The 21418-nt window shown below is 37.5% G+C and overlaps 1 protein-coding gene across 1 annotated transcript in view; it reads left to right on the top strand.

Moving 5' to 3' along the window:
- Nucleotides 1-21418, top strand: part of C17H8orf34 (chromosome 17 C8orf34 homolog) — a 111534-nt gene that overhangs the window by 40118 nt on the left and 49998 nt on the right. Inside the window, 2 exon segments of the mRNA XM_059902059.1 lie at nt 11504-11651; nt 17341-17472. Of these exon segments, the coding sequence (XP_059758042.1) occupies nt 11504-11651; nt 17341-17472 (280 nt within the window).

The following is a 21418-nucleotide window of genomic DNA, read 5'->3' as shown; positions in this document are numbered from 1 at the left end:
CTTACTCAATAACTGCAGTTCTCCAGAGTCTCACTTTCAAGCATCCTTCTCTCCAACCATCTTCTCCTCTTTATCTAGCTCACTGCCTCTAGTATCCCAACCCCAACTTTTCTTTGACCCTACCTGGATGTCCAATCCATTGATCCTACAACATTTTCATTTTCCCTTACCTCTTTGATGTCCTTGCTCAGCTTAAATTCCGGGGCCAGTGGCCAGTCGTTACAATTCTTCCATTGCACGTACTCCCAAGTATTGCTACCTTGCCCCTCTCTCAGCTCATCCTACTCAATTAGTTAAACCATAAACCTGCCTAAATACAAATTTTTGCCTCTTTCATGCCTACACCTGTGCAGCTGAACAGGGCTGGGAGAAAAACATGCTACCACACAAACTTGTCTTACTTTAAATTTGTGACAACAAATCTCAAGTGGCCAGGTAATCCTACACTCCTGGGTCACTATTTTTCATTTGTTTCCCTTTTCTCAAAACTCCCAGTCTTAATCTCCCATTCTCTGTTTCTGCTGTTGACACTTGTTTCCTACTTCCAGACAATTTGAAGAGGAAACCCACAGACCAACAACTGCAGAGCAGGGATACCTTTCTGTTTTGTTCACTGACCAGCTGAAACGCACAGTGTCTAGTTTATAGTGAGCGCTCAATAAATATCTGTTGCACAAATAAAAGATAATGATGGTCATTTTAAAGTAAGCATTGAAAAATATTAATTGAAAAGTTGCTGTGAACACTATCTGTCTCTTCTGTCTGGCTAGTTCACAGCTCCTTTCCCATGTTCATGTTGGAACTCTTGGTCTTCCACCACTGAACCATCCCTTGTTCATTGCTCCGTATTATAGTGAATGGCACTGACATCAGCTCAGTCATTCAAACCCAGCACCTGGGTGATTCAGTCTTTAGGCTGATTTGACCCACTCCTCGCCGGGTCAGGTCTACTTTTAGAAATTTATGTATAAAGTCAGGCCATTGCTTTGCACCCTCACTTAAAACACCACTATATAGTTCAGTAGTCTCTGAACAGTTTCGGCACATCTTTTCAAAGGGTAAATCAATTTCAATTCCTTAATTAACATCATTCACTAGCTTTGCATTCCGTTTAAAGTAATATTCAGTCTATATGTCAACCAACAAAGCCCTGCAAGTTCTGGCATCTGCCTAGCTCTTCAACTCACTATTCCCTGCTGGCATTTGACAGCTCTTTGGAATATACCAAGCCCCACAATGCCCAGGAGTCTTTGCATTTATTCTTCTCTCTGCCTGAACTGCTGGAGTTTTGAAGGTCTGGTTCTAGTTTTACCCTCATGTCTCAGATCAAATATCATTTCCTCAGAGAGGCTTTCTTGATTACTCCCTGTAATATATCTTACCCCCATTTATCTAATATAATCTCTGCCTTTTTTCCATAGAACTTTCCAGAATCTATATTTTTTTACTTATTGATTTTATTATTTATTTATTGTCTTACTCTTCCAAAGAATGTAAGCTCCCTAATCCCTGGGCCATGCCAGTCTTGTTTATTCTGAGATGAGAGCCTACTATAAATATGTGATATGAAAGATGTATCAAGGGAACTTTTGCTCTCTGTAGAATCTAGAGCATCTTATCATAAGAGATGAAACCATAGGTTGGGGACCATGTTTAGGTAGTTTTGAATGCTATGAAGGGAGGTATGTGGGGTTTGTTTTTTGTGGGGATTTTTTTTCAGGTGATAATGCAGCTACAGAAGGTTTTTAGTAAAGTTATTGACAGGATTTATTCATTTATTCATTCTTTCTTTTAGCACATATGCCAGGAACTGTTCTTTGATCTTGGGAAACAAAGATGTCTAAGACATGTTTCCTGACCTCAAGAACTCTTCAGAGAGCTGAACTGGTAAACACATGATTTAATACAGTGGCATGAGTGTTGTGTACAATTGTATTTGTAATATTATTCAAACACTTACTATGCCTAACTAACTCTGCTTGGAGCTGATCAGAGCCTTTTTTTTTTTTTTTAATTCCATGTGGTTCCTATTATTCTGGTGACTTCTTTGAAGCTATATTTAGTAGGCATCTGTGTCATCATTTGCCCACAATTCCTTCTTTTAATAAATGCCATTTTTAACATTCATATGGCAATTAAAAAGGCTATAATTTTCTTCATGTCCTTACGACTCTGGCCTCAGTCGGATAGCTCCAGGTGGACACCTGATCAATACGTCCACTCTATCTCTGCTGGGAATATTTATATTTAAGACCCAGAGCCTCAAAGTTCACTTCTGTCTGTTGATCTAAGATGTAGGAGCTAAATAATCGTAGAGATGTAGGGTTATTCTTAATCTTCATTATAAAACTACTCATTTTTTTTTTTTTTACTTTCCCTAACTGGATTATATTCTATAATATATAACGAGGTAAATTAGTTGCCTTTTACTGTGTATTACAAATGAGTATCATAACCTAATTTTATATTAAATGATATTTAAGAAGGGCCAAAGAGTCTTTCAAAACAGGGGTGAGAATTTCTTATTCCCTAGGCCTGTATGGTTGTGTTTGGATGCGTGGCTAAGATTGTTTGCATTGGTGGGCTGTTGGTGAGGGGCAGGTGACCTGAAATAAGCAGGGCGTTAACACACACCTTTGTAAAAGTGCATATATCCTAGTTGGGTTGTGCATCTTGTATGCAGTCCTTTAATGTATAGTGAGTGGTTAAATCTATGGAATATACTTGACACTTGTGCCTATCAAACTCAATAAATAACTGATACTTTTAATTATTGCTATTCACATTGCTTCCTTTCCTGTTGAGCTCAGCCTTCCAGTGAAATCTCAGTTCTGATTGGGAATGAGAGAACATTTAGGGTGGGCCTGGGCATGGTTCTGAGGTGGGGGAAGGTTGATTAACCAGAGGACAGTTTGAGTTCTGTGAACGGAAGAGTCTGACCGGAAAACATCAAACAGATGTCTGTCCCCTTCTCACTTGTGCATGGAAACCTAGATGCTGCATTGGAACCTATTTGTTGCCAAAGCCAAAACTCATAACAGAGCCTAGAGGTGTAATGAAGCAGAAAAAAAAACTTCCTCCATTCTACTTCTATTTAGAAAAATGGAGTGAATGAAAAGGCAAGGGTTCTGGTAGAGGTGGAAACCAAGTGGGGTTCTATCAGTTGGGAATGCTGACATCAATTTAAAATAAGCCTGTTTCAGAAAAATAAGCTACTTTGGAGACAGTTGATTTTCAAGTGGATAGTCTCTCATTTATTTGTTGACAATTCAATGCCCATTAACTACCTATTTATGAAAAACAGGTGGTGGTGGAGAGGGTGAGTGTTTGGAAGGTTGTGATCTCATGCAAATTTTTAATAAGACCTAATTAAAAAGAGAACATTGAAACATATGCAGATTTAGAATGAATTAATTCAGTCGTCAGATCTTAATGCCAGCTTTGAACTAAAATATTCTACAGATGGTAATGTGCCACATGCCAATTAATATTTAAGATAATTATGGTGTTGAGTAAAAAATATATTTGATTGACACCACCTCCATTATTACTATAGTGTAATATCCTGTATATTTACTGATTTAACAAAAAGACTATATGATGAGAAAGTCCTCAGATTTTGGAAATGGTTTTAATTTTGTTTCCTGATAACTTTCTACTAAGGCTAGTACTTACCTCTCAGGGAATGAAGTAAGAAGTAACTTACTCCTAAGCAACTAATTAAGTAAGTAAATTTTTAGGCAGAATGCCATGCTATCTGTTTGCTGTGTGACCTGAAGCAAGGATTCTTAATCTGGAGTCAATGAAACCTTAGAGGGTTAGCCCATGGATGGGTAAACACCCAGGAATATTATGTAAGATTTGATGTTTGTGTGTATACATGTACTTTTTGGTTTTTTAACCAAGAGAGTCCATAGCTTTCATCAGATGAAAAGAATCTATTAAAATGTGTTCTACTGTTGCCTGACTACTCATTCCCTTAACTACGCACACATTATTTAATAATAAATGACTATAATGAGCTACCAGCTCACTCATGGTTTTGCTTTTATCTAGTGGATGTTAAAATTAAAATGTATTTTGTGACAGTCATTATTGCTATTTAGTTAGCATTCATTTTCCAACTTATTAATTATGGCCGTGCTCTATATAGTACAAGGTTATAATAGCCCTAACTTCCATGTATTCACATGATGTATAATACAAATTTGCAGTCAGTAATTAATGATTTATGTTCTCTAGATTGTTTTTCAAAATTTTTAAAAATAATGTTATCTTCCTATATATTTATGTTTTAAAAATAAATATATTTGAATTGGTAACAAAATTATAATTAACAAAAAAGGAAACATATCAATGCAGGGGCTGTCTCAATTTATAGTATATTCATGACGTTAAAGACTGCAGTTTATAATAAACTCTATTAAGAGAGCATTAATTAGTTTTATAATCAGAAAAAATAAAGCCAATAAAAAGATGCAATGTACATAGTCTGTCAAAAACATATGCTATAAAAATATCTGATAAAAATGGTAATAACAGTAGTGGTAATAATAAACATATAAATATATAAAAATAATATAGAAATATATAAAAGTAATAATAAACTTGAAAATATTAGCTAATACCACCTTTGGGTAGATCATTAAGGGGGGTTTAGTCAGGAAAACAGAAGCAACTCCGTATCTGGGTCATATGGGGTTTAATACAAATAAGTTTGCATGATGGAGAGTTAGAAGGTCGGGGCGCAGAGGCCAGGGAAATGCTGAAGGTCGGGGGGCTGTCTGTCACCAAAGGTGGAGGAGCCCACCCTGAAAATCACCACCTGGATATCCAAAGCAAGTGGTTTTCAATTCCTTGCCTGGAAGCTGCTGCAGTTCTCCAGTACTTTTGTACCACTCCTACAGCTATCCCAGTCTGCAGTGGAGGTTGCCACAAATTTGCCGTGAAGCTGATGTGAATCCCTCATCTGCCGTCACATCTGCTTGCAATCAACTCCAGAGAATAATTTCTTCTGCTTCTCTTACTTTCTATGAATTCCTCACATTGGGATACTGTACTCTAACCCAGAGAATAATTTCTTCTGCTTCTCTTACTTTCTATGAATTCCTCACATTGGGATACTGTACTCTAACCCAGATCATATAAAGAAGATTCTGGGAAACAGTTCCCAGCCTTAGAAGAAAATGTTAGGCCACCCATCACAACAGCCTTCATATATCCCAAGCACTTTATGAACGCTTTGCGATCATTATCTTATTTAATCCTCCTGGCCACCGTATCATGTAGGTACTATTATCATCCACATTTAGTAGATGAAGTATTGAACGTTAAAGTGATTAAGTTTCTTGCCCAAAGTCATACAGCTACTAAGTAGAAGACGAGTGATTTGAAAAAGTGTCCATAGGATTTCAAAGCCTCTGTGTCTAATCGCTGCCTTATCCTGTTTCTTCTATCGCATCTCGCTTACATCGGTAATATTATTGATATCAATTAACTATGAGTTAAATCCTCTGTTGAGGACAGCTGCTAATATATTTTGTTTGCAACTTGAATGCCCCATCTTTATCTAGCCTTTGAGTGCAAACAGGGTCACATGAAAATTAATACCTTTATTTTATCAATTTCCAAGCGCTTGGCCTAAAATTTCCACAATGTTTTTGTTCTAGTGCTATTGCCATTTCCATTGTTTCAATTTATTTATGCCCACAGCCAAAACCTCCCAGGGATCCTTGGCTAAAGGAAAGCTTGAAAACCACCGAAGGAGCAAATGAGGAGGGCGGCCCACACTACAGGCCTGATTCCTGGTTGACAGGCAAGGGTATTAGTAGAAGCTGCCCAGGCGGATACCCTCCAAAGCTTCTTGCCAAAGTTCAGGGCAGCCTCTGAGCCTAAGGCCCGAGCTCTGGGGAGGGCTCTCGTCGCGGAACTGTCAGGCGGGGCCCGGGCCCTGGTCCTCGTGGTCCTCCGAGCTGGGAAGCATCCTCACTGGGTCTGAGGCTGACGTCTCTGGTGTGGGCAAGGCAGGAGGGTGGGGTTTCTGCCTCCAGACACGATTCAGTAGACACAGGGATACCCTGGCACACTGCAGCCGGCTCCCGGGGCGCTGGGGTCGCCATCCAGAGCGTGGCAGGGTTCCCGGGCTCTGCAGACGGCGTCCCGGGACAGGCTTGGGGCAGCGGCCAAAAAGCCACGTCGGTGTATCTCCCTCGGGACAGCTGCGGGGGCGACTGCATTCCGGGGCAGGAAGAGGGTGACAGACACCCCAGGGACCCTTGCTCGGGAGCCTGCGCTCAGGTGCTCGGGCACCGCTAGGGCTCGGGACTGGCGGGCGGGGTCCGCCGGACCCGCCTCTGCGCCTGAGTCCGCGCCCCGGAGTGCGCCTGCGCGGGGCCGCCGTCCGGCAGAGCGGGCAGCGTCGGCGGAGCGCGTTGTTCCCGCGCCGGCTGGCGTCCGCGCGGGCGACGGGTGGCCCAGCAGGGGAAGGCCGGATGCGGCGTCGCTCTGTTGGTCAGGCTCTGACACCCCGGAGTTCCATGGCACAACTCTTACGCTCAGGGTAAGAATAGTTAATGAGCCCCGCTCTCCCTCCCCGGAAGCACAGAACATTCCCTAACGGCGTTCGGCCTCCACCCCCGACATTGGCCCGCTCTTCTGGAATACTCTTTTCCTTATGGTGGCCGGTCCCTGACCACCTTCTGCGGTCGGGTGTCTCTCTCCCACCTGACCTTCAAGGTGCGCGGCTCCTTTCTCATCTCCTCGATCTGTCGGCCCCTCGGTTCTCTCTGTGTCTCAGTCCTAGTGGGGAAAACCAGCCTTTTTATTGCCGGTAACATCTTTGCAAATCTAAGGATTTAAAATGTTCACGTCTGGGAAAGAGTTTAAGTCCTCAGAATCATTAAAGTCCGAATGCCAGTGGATATACATGGATTGAGTGAGAGGCAGGGTAATTCCTCTTTTAAATGCAATAATCTAGAACTAGACTCTTGATCAACCAAGATACCCAATAGACCTTATTGCAAACATTAGCTCTTTTCATTTTGTTTATGACGGTTTTTGTCCTGTTAATCTCGTATATTCATTCATGGAATATAAGGGTATCCAAAACTAGCTACTAGACCGATGCTATTTAAAAAAAATTAACAGTGACTACTTGGTCTAGTATGACTGTATGGTCCCTCTTCTAAAGACAATAGAGGGACACTTCAGTTTATTTTAAAAGGAAAAAAACCCAGAAACTTTCCATCTAACTTGAAAGTTAAAAAGAAAAAGTGCATGAGATCTTCAGAGGTTTCAGGGTAGAAATTGCTTTAGCTTTAAAGCCCTGTTATCTGACCTAATTTTGCTTTATCGGAGTGCCCAGGCCTTCTGTGACAAGAGTAATCTAGTTGGTCCTTCTATTTATTTTTCTCTCTGTTTTCTCATAGCTTTTGTAATGTACAGTTAATTTAAATAGAATATAATGCATCTTTTTTACAGTAGCAAAATCTAAAATGTTTTAAATTATGTTCCACTTCTGTGTAATTGGGTTTTAATTGAACCTTGCATTGCTCTACCATGTAGGGGAATGTCCTCTTAAGTTATAACCATAATTGAGACTTTAAATAACAGAAGTAAAGAAGACCTTTGCCAACTGGTTGTTTGCTTACCTGTTTTTTAGAATATAAAAACGGCTTACATTTGTCTGACAAATATTTTGCTTCACAGTGTGTTCATAGTAGAAATCCTTTCCTCTTTTTAGTTCCAACTTTATGTTCAGTCTGCACATTTTTGAAATACCTTGAATTATTTTATCCATGTCTCTGAGATCAACTTGGAATCTTGTCATCTATAAAATCCGTTTAGCCTCTACTCAGATAAATCCATGTGTTCCTAGACTATTATAAAAGTCAACAAATATCCCTGAGGTATGACAGCAGTTTCTTGTGTAGGAGTTCAGAAGAGTGTGTTTTGCTGGGCTAAGAAATCTATGGATGCTTTAATTGTTGTTTATTAGGACAATAAGGGATTTTAATTTCTAATATTTACCTGGGGTCAGTAAACCAAATATTCTTTCATTCATTCAACACCACCTATGAACTAGGTAGAATCTAGACCCTAAGGAGAGAGTAGAGATCAAACCAGGCCAGTCCTTGGTCTTAGTGCTGTAGTAGGGGGGGAGAAGAGTCAGGCACAAACTGATGAACAAATATTAAATGAGATGATTCTGGAGAGTGCTAAATACTGCGAAGAAAATAAAGAAGTGATAAAAGCTTATGAAGATTCGTTAGGGTAAGCTTTTTTAAGAAGATATCATTAGAGACTGAATGATGACAAGCCAGCCATCTGAACATCCCAGAAAAGAGCATTCAAGGCAAAGGAAATAGGCCACCAACAAAAAAAGACAATGGCTGTATCAATTTACATTCCCACCAACAGTGCAAGAGGGTTCCCTTTTCACCACACCCTCTCCAGCATTTGTTGTTTGTAGATTTTCTGATGATGCCCATTCTAACAGGAGTGAGGTGATACCTCATTGTAGTTTTGATTTGCATTTCTCTAATAATTAGTGATGTTGAGCATCTTTTCATGTGCTTCGTGGCCATCTGTATGTCTTCTTTGGAGAAATGTCTATTTAGGTCTTCTGCCCATTTTTGGATTGGGGTGTTTGTTTCTTTGATATTGAGCTGAATGAGCTGTTTATATATTTTGGAGATTAATCCTTTGTCTGTTGATTCATTTGCAAATATTTTCTCCCATTCTGAGGGTTGTCTTTTCGTCTTGTTTATGGTTTCCTTTGCTGTGCAAAAGCTTTGAAGTTTCATTAGGTCCCATTTGTTTATTTTTGTTTTTATTTCCATTACTCTAGGAGGTGGATCAAAAAAGATCTTGCTGTGATTTATGTCAAAGAGTGTTCTTCCTATGTTTTCCTCTAAGAGTTTTATAGTGTCCAGTCTTATATTTAGGTCTCTAATCCATTTTGAGTTTATTTTTGTGTATGGTGTTAGGGAGTATTCTAATTTCATTCTTTTACATGTAGCTGTCCAGTTTTCCCAGCACCACTTATTGAAGAGACTGTCTTTTCTCCATTGTATATCTTTGCCTCCTTTGTCATAGATTAGTTGACCATAGGTGCGTGGGTTAATCTCTGGGCTTTCTATCTTGTTCCATTGATCTATGTTTCTGTTTTTGTGCCAGTACCATATTGTCTTGATTACTGTAGCTTTGTAGTATAGTCTGAAGTCAGGGAGTCTGATTCCTCCAGCTCCATTTTTTTGCCTCAAGACTGCTTTGCCTATTCGGGGTCTTTTGTGTCTCCATACAAATTTTAAGATGATTTGTTCTAGCTCCGTAAAAAATGCCATTGGTAATTTGATAGGGATTGCATTGAATCTGTAGATTGCTTTGGGTAGTATACTCATTTTCACAATGTTGATTCTTCCAATCCAAGAACATGGTATATCTCTCCATCTGTTGGTATCATCTTTAATTTCTTTCATCAGTGTCTTATAGTTTTCTGCATACAGGTCTTTTGTCTCCCTAGGTAGGTTTATTCCTAGGTATTTTATTCTTTTTGTTGCAATGGTAAATGGGAGTGTTTCCATAATTTCTCTTTCAGATTTTTCATCATTAGTGTATAGGAATGCAAGAGATTTCTGTGCATTAATTTTGTATCCTGCAACTTTACCATATTCATTAATTAGCTCTAGCAGTTTTCTGGTGGCAGTTTTAGGATTCTCTATGTATAGTATCATGTCATCCGCAAACAGTGACAGTTTTACTTCTTCTTTTCCAATTTGTATTCCTTTTATTTCTTTTTCTTCTCTGATTGCCGTGGCTAGGACTTCCAAAACTATGTTGAATAATAGTGGTGAGAGTGGACATCCACTATGGAGAACAATATGGAGGTTCCTTAAAAAACTAAAAATAGAATTACCATATGACCCAGCAATCCCACTACTGGGCATATACCCAGAGAAAACCGTAATTCAAAAAGACACATGCACCCGAATGTTCATTGCAGCACTATTTACAATAGCCAGGTCATGGAAGCAACCTATATGCCCATCAACAGACGAATGGATAAAGAAGATGTGGTACATATATACAATGGAATATTACTCAGCCATAAAAAGGAACGAAATTGAGTCATTTGTTGAGACGTGGATGGATCTAGAGACTGTCATACAGAGTGAAGTAAGTCAGAAAGAGAAAAACAAATATCGTATATTAATGCATGTATGCGGAACCTAGAAAAATGGTACAGATGAGCCAGTTTGCAGGGCAGAAGTTGAGACACAGATGTAGAGAATGGACATATGGACACCAAGGGGGGAAAACTGCGGTGGGGTGGGGATGGTGGTGTGCTGAATTGGACGATTGGGATTGACATGTATACACTGATGTGTATAAAACTGATGCCTAATAAGAACCTGCAGTATAAAAAAACAAACAACTAATACTAAACTTTCATTGGGTTATTTGTATGGAAACATGTTAATATAAATGTTTCAGACATTACATGAAATTTCTAAAAAAAAAAAAAAAAAAAAAAAAAAAAAAAAAAAAAAAGACAATGGGATGGGGAATTTCCAGTATCCCTTCCATTAGCAGTCCTAATACCTGATACCCAGTGTATCACTAGAACCACTTCCTCTCACAGAATCTGAACTTAAATGACAGTTGACAGACTAGAATTCTGGGCTAAACCCAACATGATGAAATGTGACTAATATGAATCTAGAGTGGTGCATGCAAGTTCACAAGCCCAGTTGCACAGCACAAAGTGATGTTCAGTTGGCTTGGCAGCTGTTCATCGGAGAACAGTCTGGGGATTCTAATGGACCACAAATTGGCACTTGCTCTTGCTGTTCCTGACTGGCAAAAACAATGTGTAGATATTACCCTTAAGCAGATTTCTCCCCAGTTTAAAGCATCATTAGAGCTGTCTAAAAATGGGACTCTCCATTGCTTCACGCCTTAAAAAAAAGAAAGAAAGAACAAGAACAAGAAAGAGTGAATACCTATCAGGGCTTTTGGAAAAAGGAACTTCTGTTGGAGAACCAGTTTAAGACATTTTTTGGTTTCTGTGAAGCTGTGACTTGTTACTTGTTTCTTTCATTCCAACATTTTCTTCATTTAGAGATATTTATATATAGTTATGAAAGAAAAATGATATGGTTATATAAGGTATATGGTGAAGTTTATTGAAAAGTTACTATATAATGGCATCTCTCAAAATAGTAATCTGAAATTGAAAATTCTTTTTAGAATAAATTTCTAGTATGTTTTTGGACAAATATAATAATAAAAATAAATATATCTTGGCTTTGCCATGTATTAGCTGTGTAACATAGTTTACTTCTCTGCACTTCAGTTTCCTTGAAATGAGGACAGTAACTTGTGCCTGCCTGAAAAGATTATTATGAGGATTAAATTAGTGGTCGTGCTTGGCAGTAATAAGTTATATAGACGTGTTTGCTCTTATGATTAGATGTAAACATGTGCTTTACTTTGCCTTCAGGAATTAATGACCAAGTTAATTACTGAGACACCTGACCAGCCAATCCCATTTCTCATTGACCATCTTCAGTCTAAACAAGGAAACCGTGGACACCTTCAAAGAACTTTATCTGGATCTGCAGCTCTCTGGGCAGAAAGTGAAACATTAGGTAAATGAAAAATATATTTTACAGTTAATGTTAATACATTTAAACTAAAATTTACGAAAGTCTTTCTCTTTATAATGAGTAAATCTAGGCGGTCACCTAGGGTTTCATGTATTCATCGGAGGCTTCATCTGTATGCTAAAATTTGTCCAAAAATCTTCTTGAATTTGAATATATTGTTATGTATTAGCTTCAAAATATGAGCATCTCTGTATTCAATCTGAATAGAAATAAGGTTCAGATTTGCATGAAAAGCTTTCATTTCATATGAATTAAAACAAATTATTTTTAACTTCTTATCTTTTTATGAAGAATTTGAATTAAGTGCTTATGGAGCTCATCTGTGTAGAAAGGTAAACAGTAGATTTCTACAGAGTTACCTTTTTTGTAACCCAAATGGATAATTACTCTCTGTTTCCCTCAGTTCTAATTTTACCTTATGTAGTAGATTCAACCTGAGGAAACTTTATTCACTCTATTGGGGAACCAGCCTTACCAAGTATGCAATAGCCTTACCTCCCCAATAAGCACTGGTGATACAATTGGGTAGACGTGACTTCGATTTTTATTTATAAAATGTGTATCCGACAGCTTATTTCTTCTACACCCTGGTCTGTTAGTTTGGTATTAGTATTTACTTCCAAACCCAAATCCCCACCCCCGCCCCCAGACCTGTTGCTTGGGTAGCTGACTCCACACCTGACTCCCACGGTATCTGACTGACAGGATTCCAGATGCTTCCGGGGAGAACACCATCGCTTCTCTTCTCGTCATGCTCTGTGGGATCCCGTGAAAGGATTTTGGTTTTCTTTGGCTGTATTCTCACATTGGTGCCTAAAGTAGGTAGGGAATAGGGTATCCTCTGAAGAAAGTAGACAACTCTGGTGTTAGTTATCCATACAGAAGTTCTCTGCTGCATACAGGAAACTAGAATATGAGCTTTTGGTACACAAAAGAGGGGACTCTTGGTTTTTCTTGGCCTCACTTTCTTAGCGTTAGATTCTTAGTAGGGTGGCCCTTAGGCATAGGCTCTGGTTTGTAGGTGCAAAGAAGACACCATTCTTCTGAAGGTGGACCAGATAAACATCTATGAGCTCATTGAAGCTCATAGGAGCCCATATTTATAAATTATCATATCTGGAGAGACAGTAGTGTATTAAATTCTCTAGCTTTAATCAGCAGACATTTAATATCTCACGTTTTTCACAGGTCAGAAGTCTGTGCAGGGTTTAACTAGATCTTCTGTTTAATCTACAAAGCTGCAAATCAAGGTGTTGGAGGCTGGAATAGAATCTGCTTCCAAGCTCATTCAGGTTGTCGGCAGAATTAATTTCCTTGCAACTGTGTGACTGAGGTCCCTGTTTTCTTGCTGGATCTCAGCCAGGGGCTGCTCTCAGCAAATAGGTACAGCCCACAGTTCTTTGCCACATGACTCTTGCATCATGGCAGCTTATTTCTTTAACAAGTAAGGGAATTTCTTTCATTGAAGTTTACTAAGATGGAATCTTATATAATACAATGTAATCATGGCATTGACATCCCATTACCTTTGCCATATTCTGTTGGTTTGATGCAAGTCAAAGGTCCTGTCTACGCTCAAGGGGAGGGAATTATTTAGGGCATAACATCAAGGGACAGATATCTAGGGGGATCACTTTAGAATTCTGACTAGCACAAGTACTTAATGACTCATTGCTTGGAGAGGGAAGGTGATTATTATAACTCCCAGTTTACTAGGGTAATGGCATAAGTGCTTGTTTAATAAAGCAAGATGGGAACACAGGACTAAATTTATGAAGACCCATAATAAGTCCAGTTCCTTTGGATGAATTTGAATTTCTTGTGGGGTATCTTAGTAGATAATTCCAGCAGGCTGTTGGATATGAGTCTAAAACTCTGGGAATGGGTTAAGGCAGGAGTCGCAGGTATGGCATTCAGGATTGTACACAATAAAACCATGTGAGTGGGAGAATGGAAGAAGTTGTGGTCAAATTTAGAATAGGAGATGGAGTAGGAGAAGGCAAGGGTGAGATGATATCTTTTGCCTTAAATTTTGCCTGTTTATTAGGAAGTGAGGTTGTTTGCTGAGGGCAAGAAGTTTGGGGATTGAATAGGGGAGATTGAAGTGAATGATATTAATTGTGAAAAGTCACCATGGGGAAGAAAAAAAGAGTTGGCAAAGGAAAATAAAAAAGACTAAAGCAGTTCTGGGACTTATCTGAAGTTCAAGACATGAATTAATCACGGAAACCGTGGGCAAGATTGTGATTTTTCCCCATAGTGCCCCGAAGTGCTGGGAGGAGGGACAGAAAAGCCGTTTGAGAGACTGATGAGAACTGTAGTTGTACCCTAGTGAGGATGGAGGCTGGAAGAGCAGTTCTGCGAAGGAGCTGAGGGTATTTCTGGGTAAATTGTGCAAGTGATCAAAGCACGTGGTCTGGTATGAGAGGGTAGGGAGCAAGGAAACAGTTTAGACATAAAAAGCAAGTCAGAGAGCTAAAAACCTTTGAGAGGCCTGTGTAAGGGGAGGTGTGGTGAAAACATGAAAGATTGAGAAGGACAGGGAAATTGTGATACTTGGGATCAAGACTTTTGAGGTGGAATGATTGCAGATGATGAGAACGTCCTGTGGGTGACCTGAGTTTGGGGGTGTGTGATGTCCAGGGAAGTGAAGCTCTTTAGAGTTGAGGAGGGCAGTGAAGTATGAGGTTCAGTGCACGGTTTGTTTAAGGATTAAGAGGTCACCAGGGTTTCATTCTCGCTGTTAAAAGGTCAAGGGTGACGGTGCCAGTGTCTCGAGTAGGGCTGTGGCAGAAATCAGGAGCAGAAAGATGCAGTAATGAGGAGGGGTGAGCAGTGTAGACAGGCAGCACTTACCACAAGAGAGGAGAAGCTTTCAGCTTAACGTGGATGGACCAGAAAAACGCAGTCTGTGGCAGGTGACACGTGGGGGAATGAACACCCTTCATTCCAGGAAACTGCAGAGGCGGGAGTGCCCTTGTGGAAAGAATGAGTGGCTCTTCTGACTTGAAGGAGGGGATTTGAAGATGGAGGGCTGTTTGTTTACCGTGGAACGTATGCCGCAGGAGGTGAAGAGGAAAGATTTTAGAGGGAAGGGTATGGCAGGAGGGAGAAGGAAAGCATAGACTACTTCTTGGATGTGAATATTAACTGATGAAGTTATAATTCAGGTGACAGTAAATAATGCCAGTTTAAACTGTAACTGTAATTTTGAATTATTTCTTTTGGTGCTTTTTCTAATTAGTTAGAAAATGTCTCAGTCGTCAAAATATATAGGTCAGTACTTTTTGAAAGTATCTGAAGGTGCCCTCTTTTTGCTTTTAAATGTATCCAGCATCTTGGGACATAACATCTTCTCAGAAGTCTGTCATTTAATGTCTAGGAGAAAATTGAAAGCAACCTTGTTTTTACTCATTTTTCGATATTCTGTTATTAAATACTTATGGGATTTGTTTTTTCTTTATTTCTGATATTCCAAAGTTTTACTGGGACTACATGTAGATGTTTGTCTTTTTTCTTTAATTTTTCATTTTATTCAGTGAATCCTTTCAATTAGCAAACCCAGGTCTTCAGCCTAGAACAGTTTTCTTCTTGTGTACTTAGTTAATGTTTCTGTTGTGTTTGTTTTGATTTCTTCTTCAAGAAAATCAACTATGTATAAATTGAGTTTTCTTTATTGATAATTTCTAGGGAGGTTTGTCAAGCATGTTCTGTGTGTCACTGATTCAGTTTTCTGTAGTACTGGTTTTCTCTTTCTGGCTTTGTACACAAATTTAAATGTTGGTACGTATTGCATTTTAGCTTCCTGTCAGTGTTTCCTTATCTTCTTTAATTTCTCTTAGCAGTTATATTTTTATGTTTTATCTCTTTTCTCATTTCTTTCTGCTTCACAGACTCTATTTTCTTTTATTTTTATTAAGAAGATAAAATAGCCGCATTCTAAAATTTAAAGGTTTTTTCATAGTAAATCTTTCCCCAAACTGTGAATTTCCTCTATATTTTGAATGATGTATTTTTGTTTTTTATACTGAATCTTCCTTCTTAAAATGATATTTATTTTCTGTCTATTTGAATTTAAATGAGGAATGTTCTGTCTAGTTTCAGGTTTGTCAATAAATAGTGTAGGTAGACTCCTCTTTTTTGTTCCCTCACCATATAGCTTGAACCGTTTAGTTAGTTTTCAAAAATTTGGGGGAGACAGGTGAAATCATGGTTGCTACTAAAATTTCCAGTATCAGTCAAATCCTGTAGGTCTCTGCTAGACTGACAAGTGACTTTCTGTCTCTCATCTCTTTTTAACTGACTAAATAAGAACAATATCATTGCTGGAATATTTAAATTAATGTGGATTTTTTTTTCTTTCCAATAGTGGAGAATTGAAAAAGCCACAAAATCCAATATATCATTGTTTCTGGCTCCTTTTAGTTTTTCTTTGTATCATGAGATGCTATGTTTTGTGTCTGTGATTTTTTATTGTTTTAGCTATGTTGCACTAGAAGAAAGTACGGTTCTAGTTTGTATGTAAAACGCCAAATTCTGATAGATTGTGAAACAATATAAGGAGATAAATCTGAGGTAGGGGCTAGCATTGTGGATGTCTAGAAATTTTTCAGTCTCTTTCTGATATGCCTATCTTTTGTCTTAATTCTATCTATGGAAATACTTCCTGGGTTCTGGCAGAATATAGACCAATATTTCTGTTCCTAGTGTTTTAGAATATTTGTGCCTCTTTTGGTATTTAATGGGATGTTGGAAGTAGAAAAATTGGACAACAGCTCATTAAGTACAAACTTAACATGAAAATTTGAGGAATCCCTATAATATTTCATGATGTCTACTTGGTATTTATAAGTGGGTAGTCAGAGAAAGATTTATGAGTCATCCACAGAGCTGGGATGATTTGAAGCTGTATAAGTTTAAACAAGAAGGCAGAAGGAAACTAAGGAATGTCATACAGATGAAAGATAAGAAAGCATGAATAAGACAGAGAAGGAACAGTAAGATAGGTGATATGGGGATGAGGAGCATGTAATGCCCTGAGAATGAGAGAAGAAAAAATTCCACAATATAAGTCTGTCTAAAAATATGGAATGCAAAGAAGTTAAGAGAGATGAACTCCTGGAAAGATCATTTCATTTGGAAGTTGGTATGACACTGACCACCTTTGAAGGGGAACTAGAGCTTTCAGTAAAGGTGGTTGAACTACTCTTTCTTGAACAGAACAGTGGAAAAAATGAGAGATACTATGGAGGAAGTGTAGGTGAGCACCAGTGGTTTTATGTGCCATAGTGAATACGATAAGGTAGCATCAAATGAGTAAAATTTACTTACACACTTAGCTGTTTTTATTTACAACAGAATACAAGGCTTTATTCCATGACACCCATTTATAGAGTGTTATGTTAAGTAATCTGTGCCTTAAAAAGACTTCGAATAATTTCACAGTTTACCATGATCTTAATCATATTAATATATAAGCTAATTCATATCAAATTCAAAACTCAAATTTACAGGAGAAATAAAGCAAGTAATACTTTGGGACATTTGCATTATTTTGATATGAGGTGACATAGCTTTTGCCAGGTATATCTAATTACTTCATGGATTTAGTTTTTGACCAATCATGAAATCACTACTATTTTTATATGTTTTTTTTTGTTTGTTTTAACAGAACATAAAGGAACAAGAAGGGAATTCAGAAACTATGATAAACCCTGGCAGTTAAATGCAAAGAAGCCTAAAAAGTCAAAAAGCGACCTTGCTGTGTCTAATATTTCTCCACCATCACCAGAATCAAAATCATGTAAGGAAGTTTGTCATTCATATATTCCTTAATGTATGTAAGTGTGTGTTAGTAAAATGAAGAAAAGGTAAGAATTGAAGCCAAACTTTTTATCTGATATTCTGGCTATTCTAATGAATTTCACATTTGTTTCAGCATTAACATTGAGCTTTATTTATATATAGCTACTCACTCATATTCTCAAGCATGTGTAATCGATTTAGATCCTTTTGAGTACAGTATTCTTTTAAGAATGTAAACTGCGTGGAGCAGGTCCCTTGCCTCTCATGAACAGTTGCAGTGTTTTATCACGTTCAGAGCAATACCAACCCTACATTTAATAAAGGACATAAAAGCAAATATTTTAGAGGGAAAGCAAAGAAGATTTCTGTTCAAAACATTTAACAAAATTAAAAAAAAATCCTTCACCCCAGGATCTCTCTGAAGCCCTACCCATTTATTACTGAAGCTTGTATATTTATTCTCTCCCACGGTGAGAAGTACCCCTTCTCTCTCAATGTCTCTCCTCCTTTCCCACTGCCTTTCCAGCCACTAAGTTTTTCCAGTGCTCTGTTACCACCACATACGCATAAACACGTCATGTAGCTTAGGATCTTGTAGCAAGTCAGTTATTCTTGGAAGACAAGAGAGCTTGAAAGCTGTTCTTACACATCAGTTTCTTGTGGTTGTTACAGAGTGAGGTGTTTGATTTTAATTTAAACAGGAAAAGGAAAAGGTAGAAAATACTTACTTTTGTTTGAAAAATTTGAAAAATCATTATGTGCTAACTGGAATCTGAATTTGGGTCATTTGTGAAAATGACTGAAATTAACTCCTTGAGTTTCTTTCTTTATATAGTGGTACTCATAAAAAGTATTTTATCAACCACAAAGTTCTTGTGAGAATTATGTGAAGTACTACAAACTACAAATGTTCTTTTAAAATTAGGATTGTAGCTAAATTATCCTGCTTCACCAGTTTGGTTTATAAAATTTGGTCCCAACATTTAAAAAAATATACAAGTTTAACATTTAAATGTGTTGTTGACAACCATATTCCCAGTAATGTCCAGTACAGTTCCTGGCTCAATTAATAAGTATTCAATGAAAAAAATGTAAAGGAATAAATGAAAAATGAAATCAATCAGTTCTCAGTCTCACATTTCCCTTTCTATCCTTGGAAATGTCTTTCTGTCTGTCTCTCTCCCCCTCTCCCAATGATAAATCCATAACCCTAGGGGCTTATTTTAAAGGGCTGAGTCCTGGATCGCATCACCTTGAGGGTAGAATGCTGTAAGGTCTTTCATTTTGCAGAGCCTTTGCTATTTATGGGATGCTGTGTAGCCACAAAATGTTACCGGTGGGCTGGCATCTGATATCTTTTCCTGTTCAGGTGACCTGCTCTCAACCTCTGGTTCCATTGGACTGTTAACTCTTTAAAGGAAATTAATAACAGAGTATCATGAATGTTTAATGATGTATGTAGAGATAGTATATAGGATTCAGAGTTATTGATTGGAAATATATTGTTGAAACATAAATTATTCCTGAAGTAATAGAATATCTTTTGAACATAGACCATGGTAAGTTAAAGCTGTATATTGTAATATGTAAAGCACCACTAAAAAGAAGCACAAAAAGGCATAAATAAAAAGTTAATAAATTTATTAAAATAGGATGCCCCAAATTTTTTGATTTATTCTCCCAAAACAAAGGCAAGAAAAGAGGAGCAGAGAAATAAATAACAATCTCCTATTGAAATAAGTACAATCCCTATCCAAAATCTAGCAGGTATTTGACCCATGGAAATTGACAGTATTATTTTAAATTGATTTGGAAAGGGAAAGAACCATGATTATCTAAAGCAATCTTGAAAAACATGAAGTAGTTTGGAGAATTTGCCCTACCTGACTTCAAGTCTTATAAAACTACAGTTATCAAGACAGTGTGATTTTGGTGAAAGGATGGACAAATAGATCAATTAAATTTAATAAAGAGTCTAAAAATAGACCTACGTATGTGGTCAAATGATTTTCCACAAGAACATCTAAGCAATACAGTAGGAAAAGAAAAATCCCTTCAACATTGGACAGTCATATGGAAAATACACACAAGTTGATCCCTACCTTAATTCATACTGAAAATCAAACTGAGATGGGTCATAGACTTAAAGATGGAAACAAAAACAATGAAACTTTTAAAATAAAACATACAAATATAACTTTGTGACCTTGGAGAGGCAAAAAAGTTTTAGAGATGTTCTAGTTACCATGGCTTCATAACAAATCACTCTAAAATGCTTTTTTTTAGGTTAAATTAGCAAAACAAAAATTAACCATTTTAAAATGTACAATTCAGTGGCATTTAGTACATTCAAAATACTGTGCTACTGTAACCTCTTTCTAGTTCCAAAACATTTCATCATCAGAAAAGGAAACTCTGTAACAAATAAACAGTCACTCAACATTTCTACCTCCCACCAGCCCCTGGGAACTTGCTTTCTGTTTCTGTGAATTTACCTATTTTGGTTATTTCATATTAATAGAATCATATAATGTGTGAGCTTTCTGTGTTTGGCTTATTTTACCCAGCATAATATTCATGTTTTCACGGTTCATTCCCATTGCAGCAGGTATCAGAACTTCATTCCTTTTTTCTGGCTGAATAACATTCCATTGTATAGATATACCACATTTTGTTTATCCATCCATCTATTGTAGGGTATTTTGGTTGTTTCTACATTTTGCTATCATGAATCGTGCTGCTATAAACATTTCATGCTCAAGTAACTGTTTGAACACTCATTATCCATTATTTTGAGTATATACCTTGAAGTAGAATTGCTGGGTCATGTTGTATGTTTAAACTTTTGGGAGAACTGCCAGTTGTTTTTTATGAAGGCTGTACTATTTTACATTCCCACCAGCAATGTAAGAGGTTTTCAGTTTCCTCACATTCTCACCAACATTTGTTTTTTTCTATTTATAACAAAAATATTATACCATCCAAATGGGTGTGAAGTGGTATCTCATTGTTGTTTTGATTTGCATTTCTGTGATAACTAATGATGTTGAGCATCCTTTCATGTTCTTCTTGGCCATATGTATATCTTTGGAGAAATATCTATTCAGATCCTTGGTTCATTTTTTAAAGTAAGTTGTTACCCTTTTTTTCCTTGAGTTTCAAGAGTTCTTTATATATTCTAATCCTACACCCTTATCAGATATATGATTTACAGATATTTTCTCTCATTCTGTAGATTGTCTTTTCACTTTCTTGATAGTATTCTTTGATATGCAAGTTATTAATTTTGATGAAGCCCAATTTATCTATTTCTCTCTCTCTCTCTTTTTTTTTTCTTGTGCTTTTGGTGTCAACCCTTGCCTAATCCAAGACCATAAAGATTTACCCCTATGTTTTCTTCTAAGAGTTTCATAGTTTTAGTTCTTAAATTTAGGTCTTTGATTCATTTTGAGTTAGTTTCTGTTTATGATGTAAGGTAGGGGTCTAAATTCATTCTTTTATATGTGGATATTGAGTTGTCCATTTGTTGGACAGCGTCATTTGTTGAAAATACTATTTTTTACTCATTAAATGATGGTCTTGGCACCCTTGTTGAAAAGCAGTTGACAATGAATGTATTTATTTCTAGACTCTCAGTACCATTTCACTATTCTATATGCCTATCCTTATATAAGTACCACACTATTTTTATTACAGAAGCTTTATAATGAGTTTTAAAATTGGGAAATGTGAGTACTTGACCTTTGTTTTTCTTTCTTAACATTATTTAGGCTATCCAGGGTCCTTTGCAATTCCATATGATTTTTAGGATCAGCTTTTCCATTTCTGCTGAAAAAGGCCATCGAGATTTTAATAGGAAATACATTCTGTTAATAGATCATTTGGGGATTATTGTGATCTCAACATTGTTAAGGATTCCAATTCATGAACATGGGATGCCTTTA

This window comes from Balaenoptera ricei, chromosome 17 (assembly GCF_028023285.1).
Source record: "Balaenoptera ricei isolate mBalRic1 chromosome 17, mBalRic1.hap2, whole genome shotgun sequence".
Classification (NCBI taxonomy): Eukaryota; Metazoa; Chordata; class Mammalia; order Artiodactyla; family Balaenopteridae; genus Balaenoptera; species Balaenoptera ricei.
The sequence above is the reverse complement of the archived record's forward strand: the minus strand, read 5'-3'. Positions and strand labels throughout refer to the sequence as shown.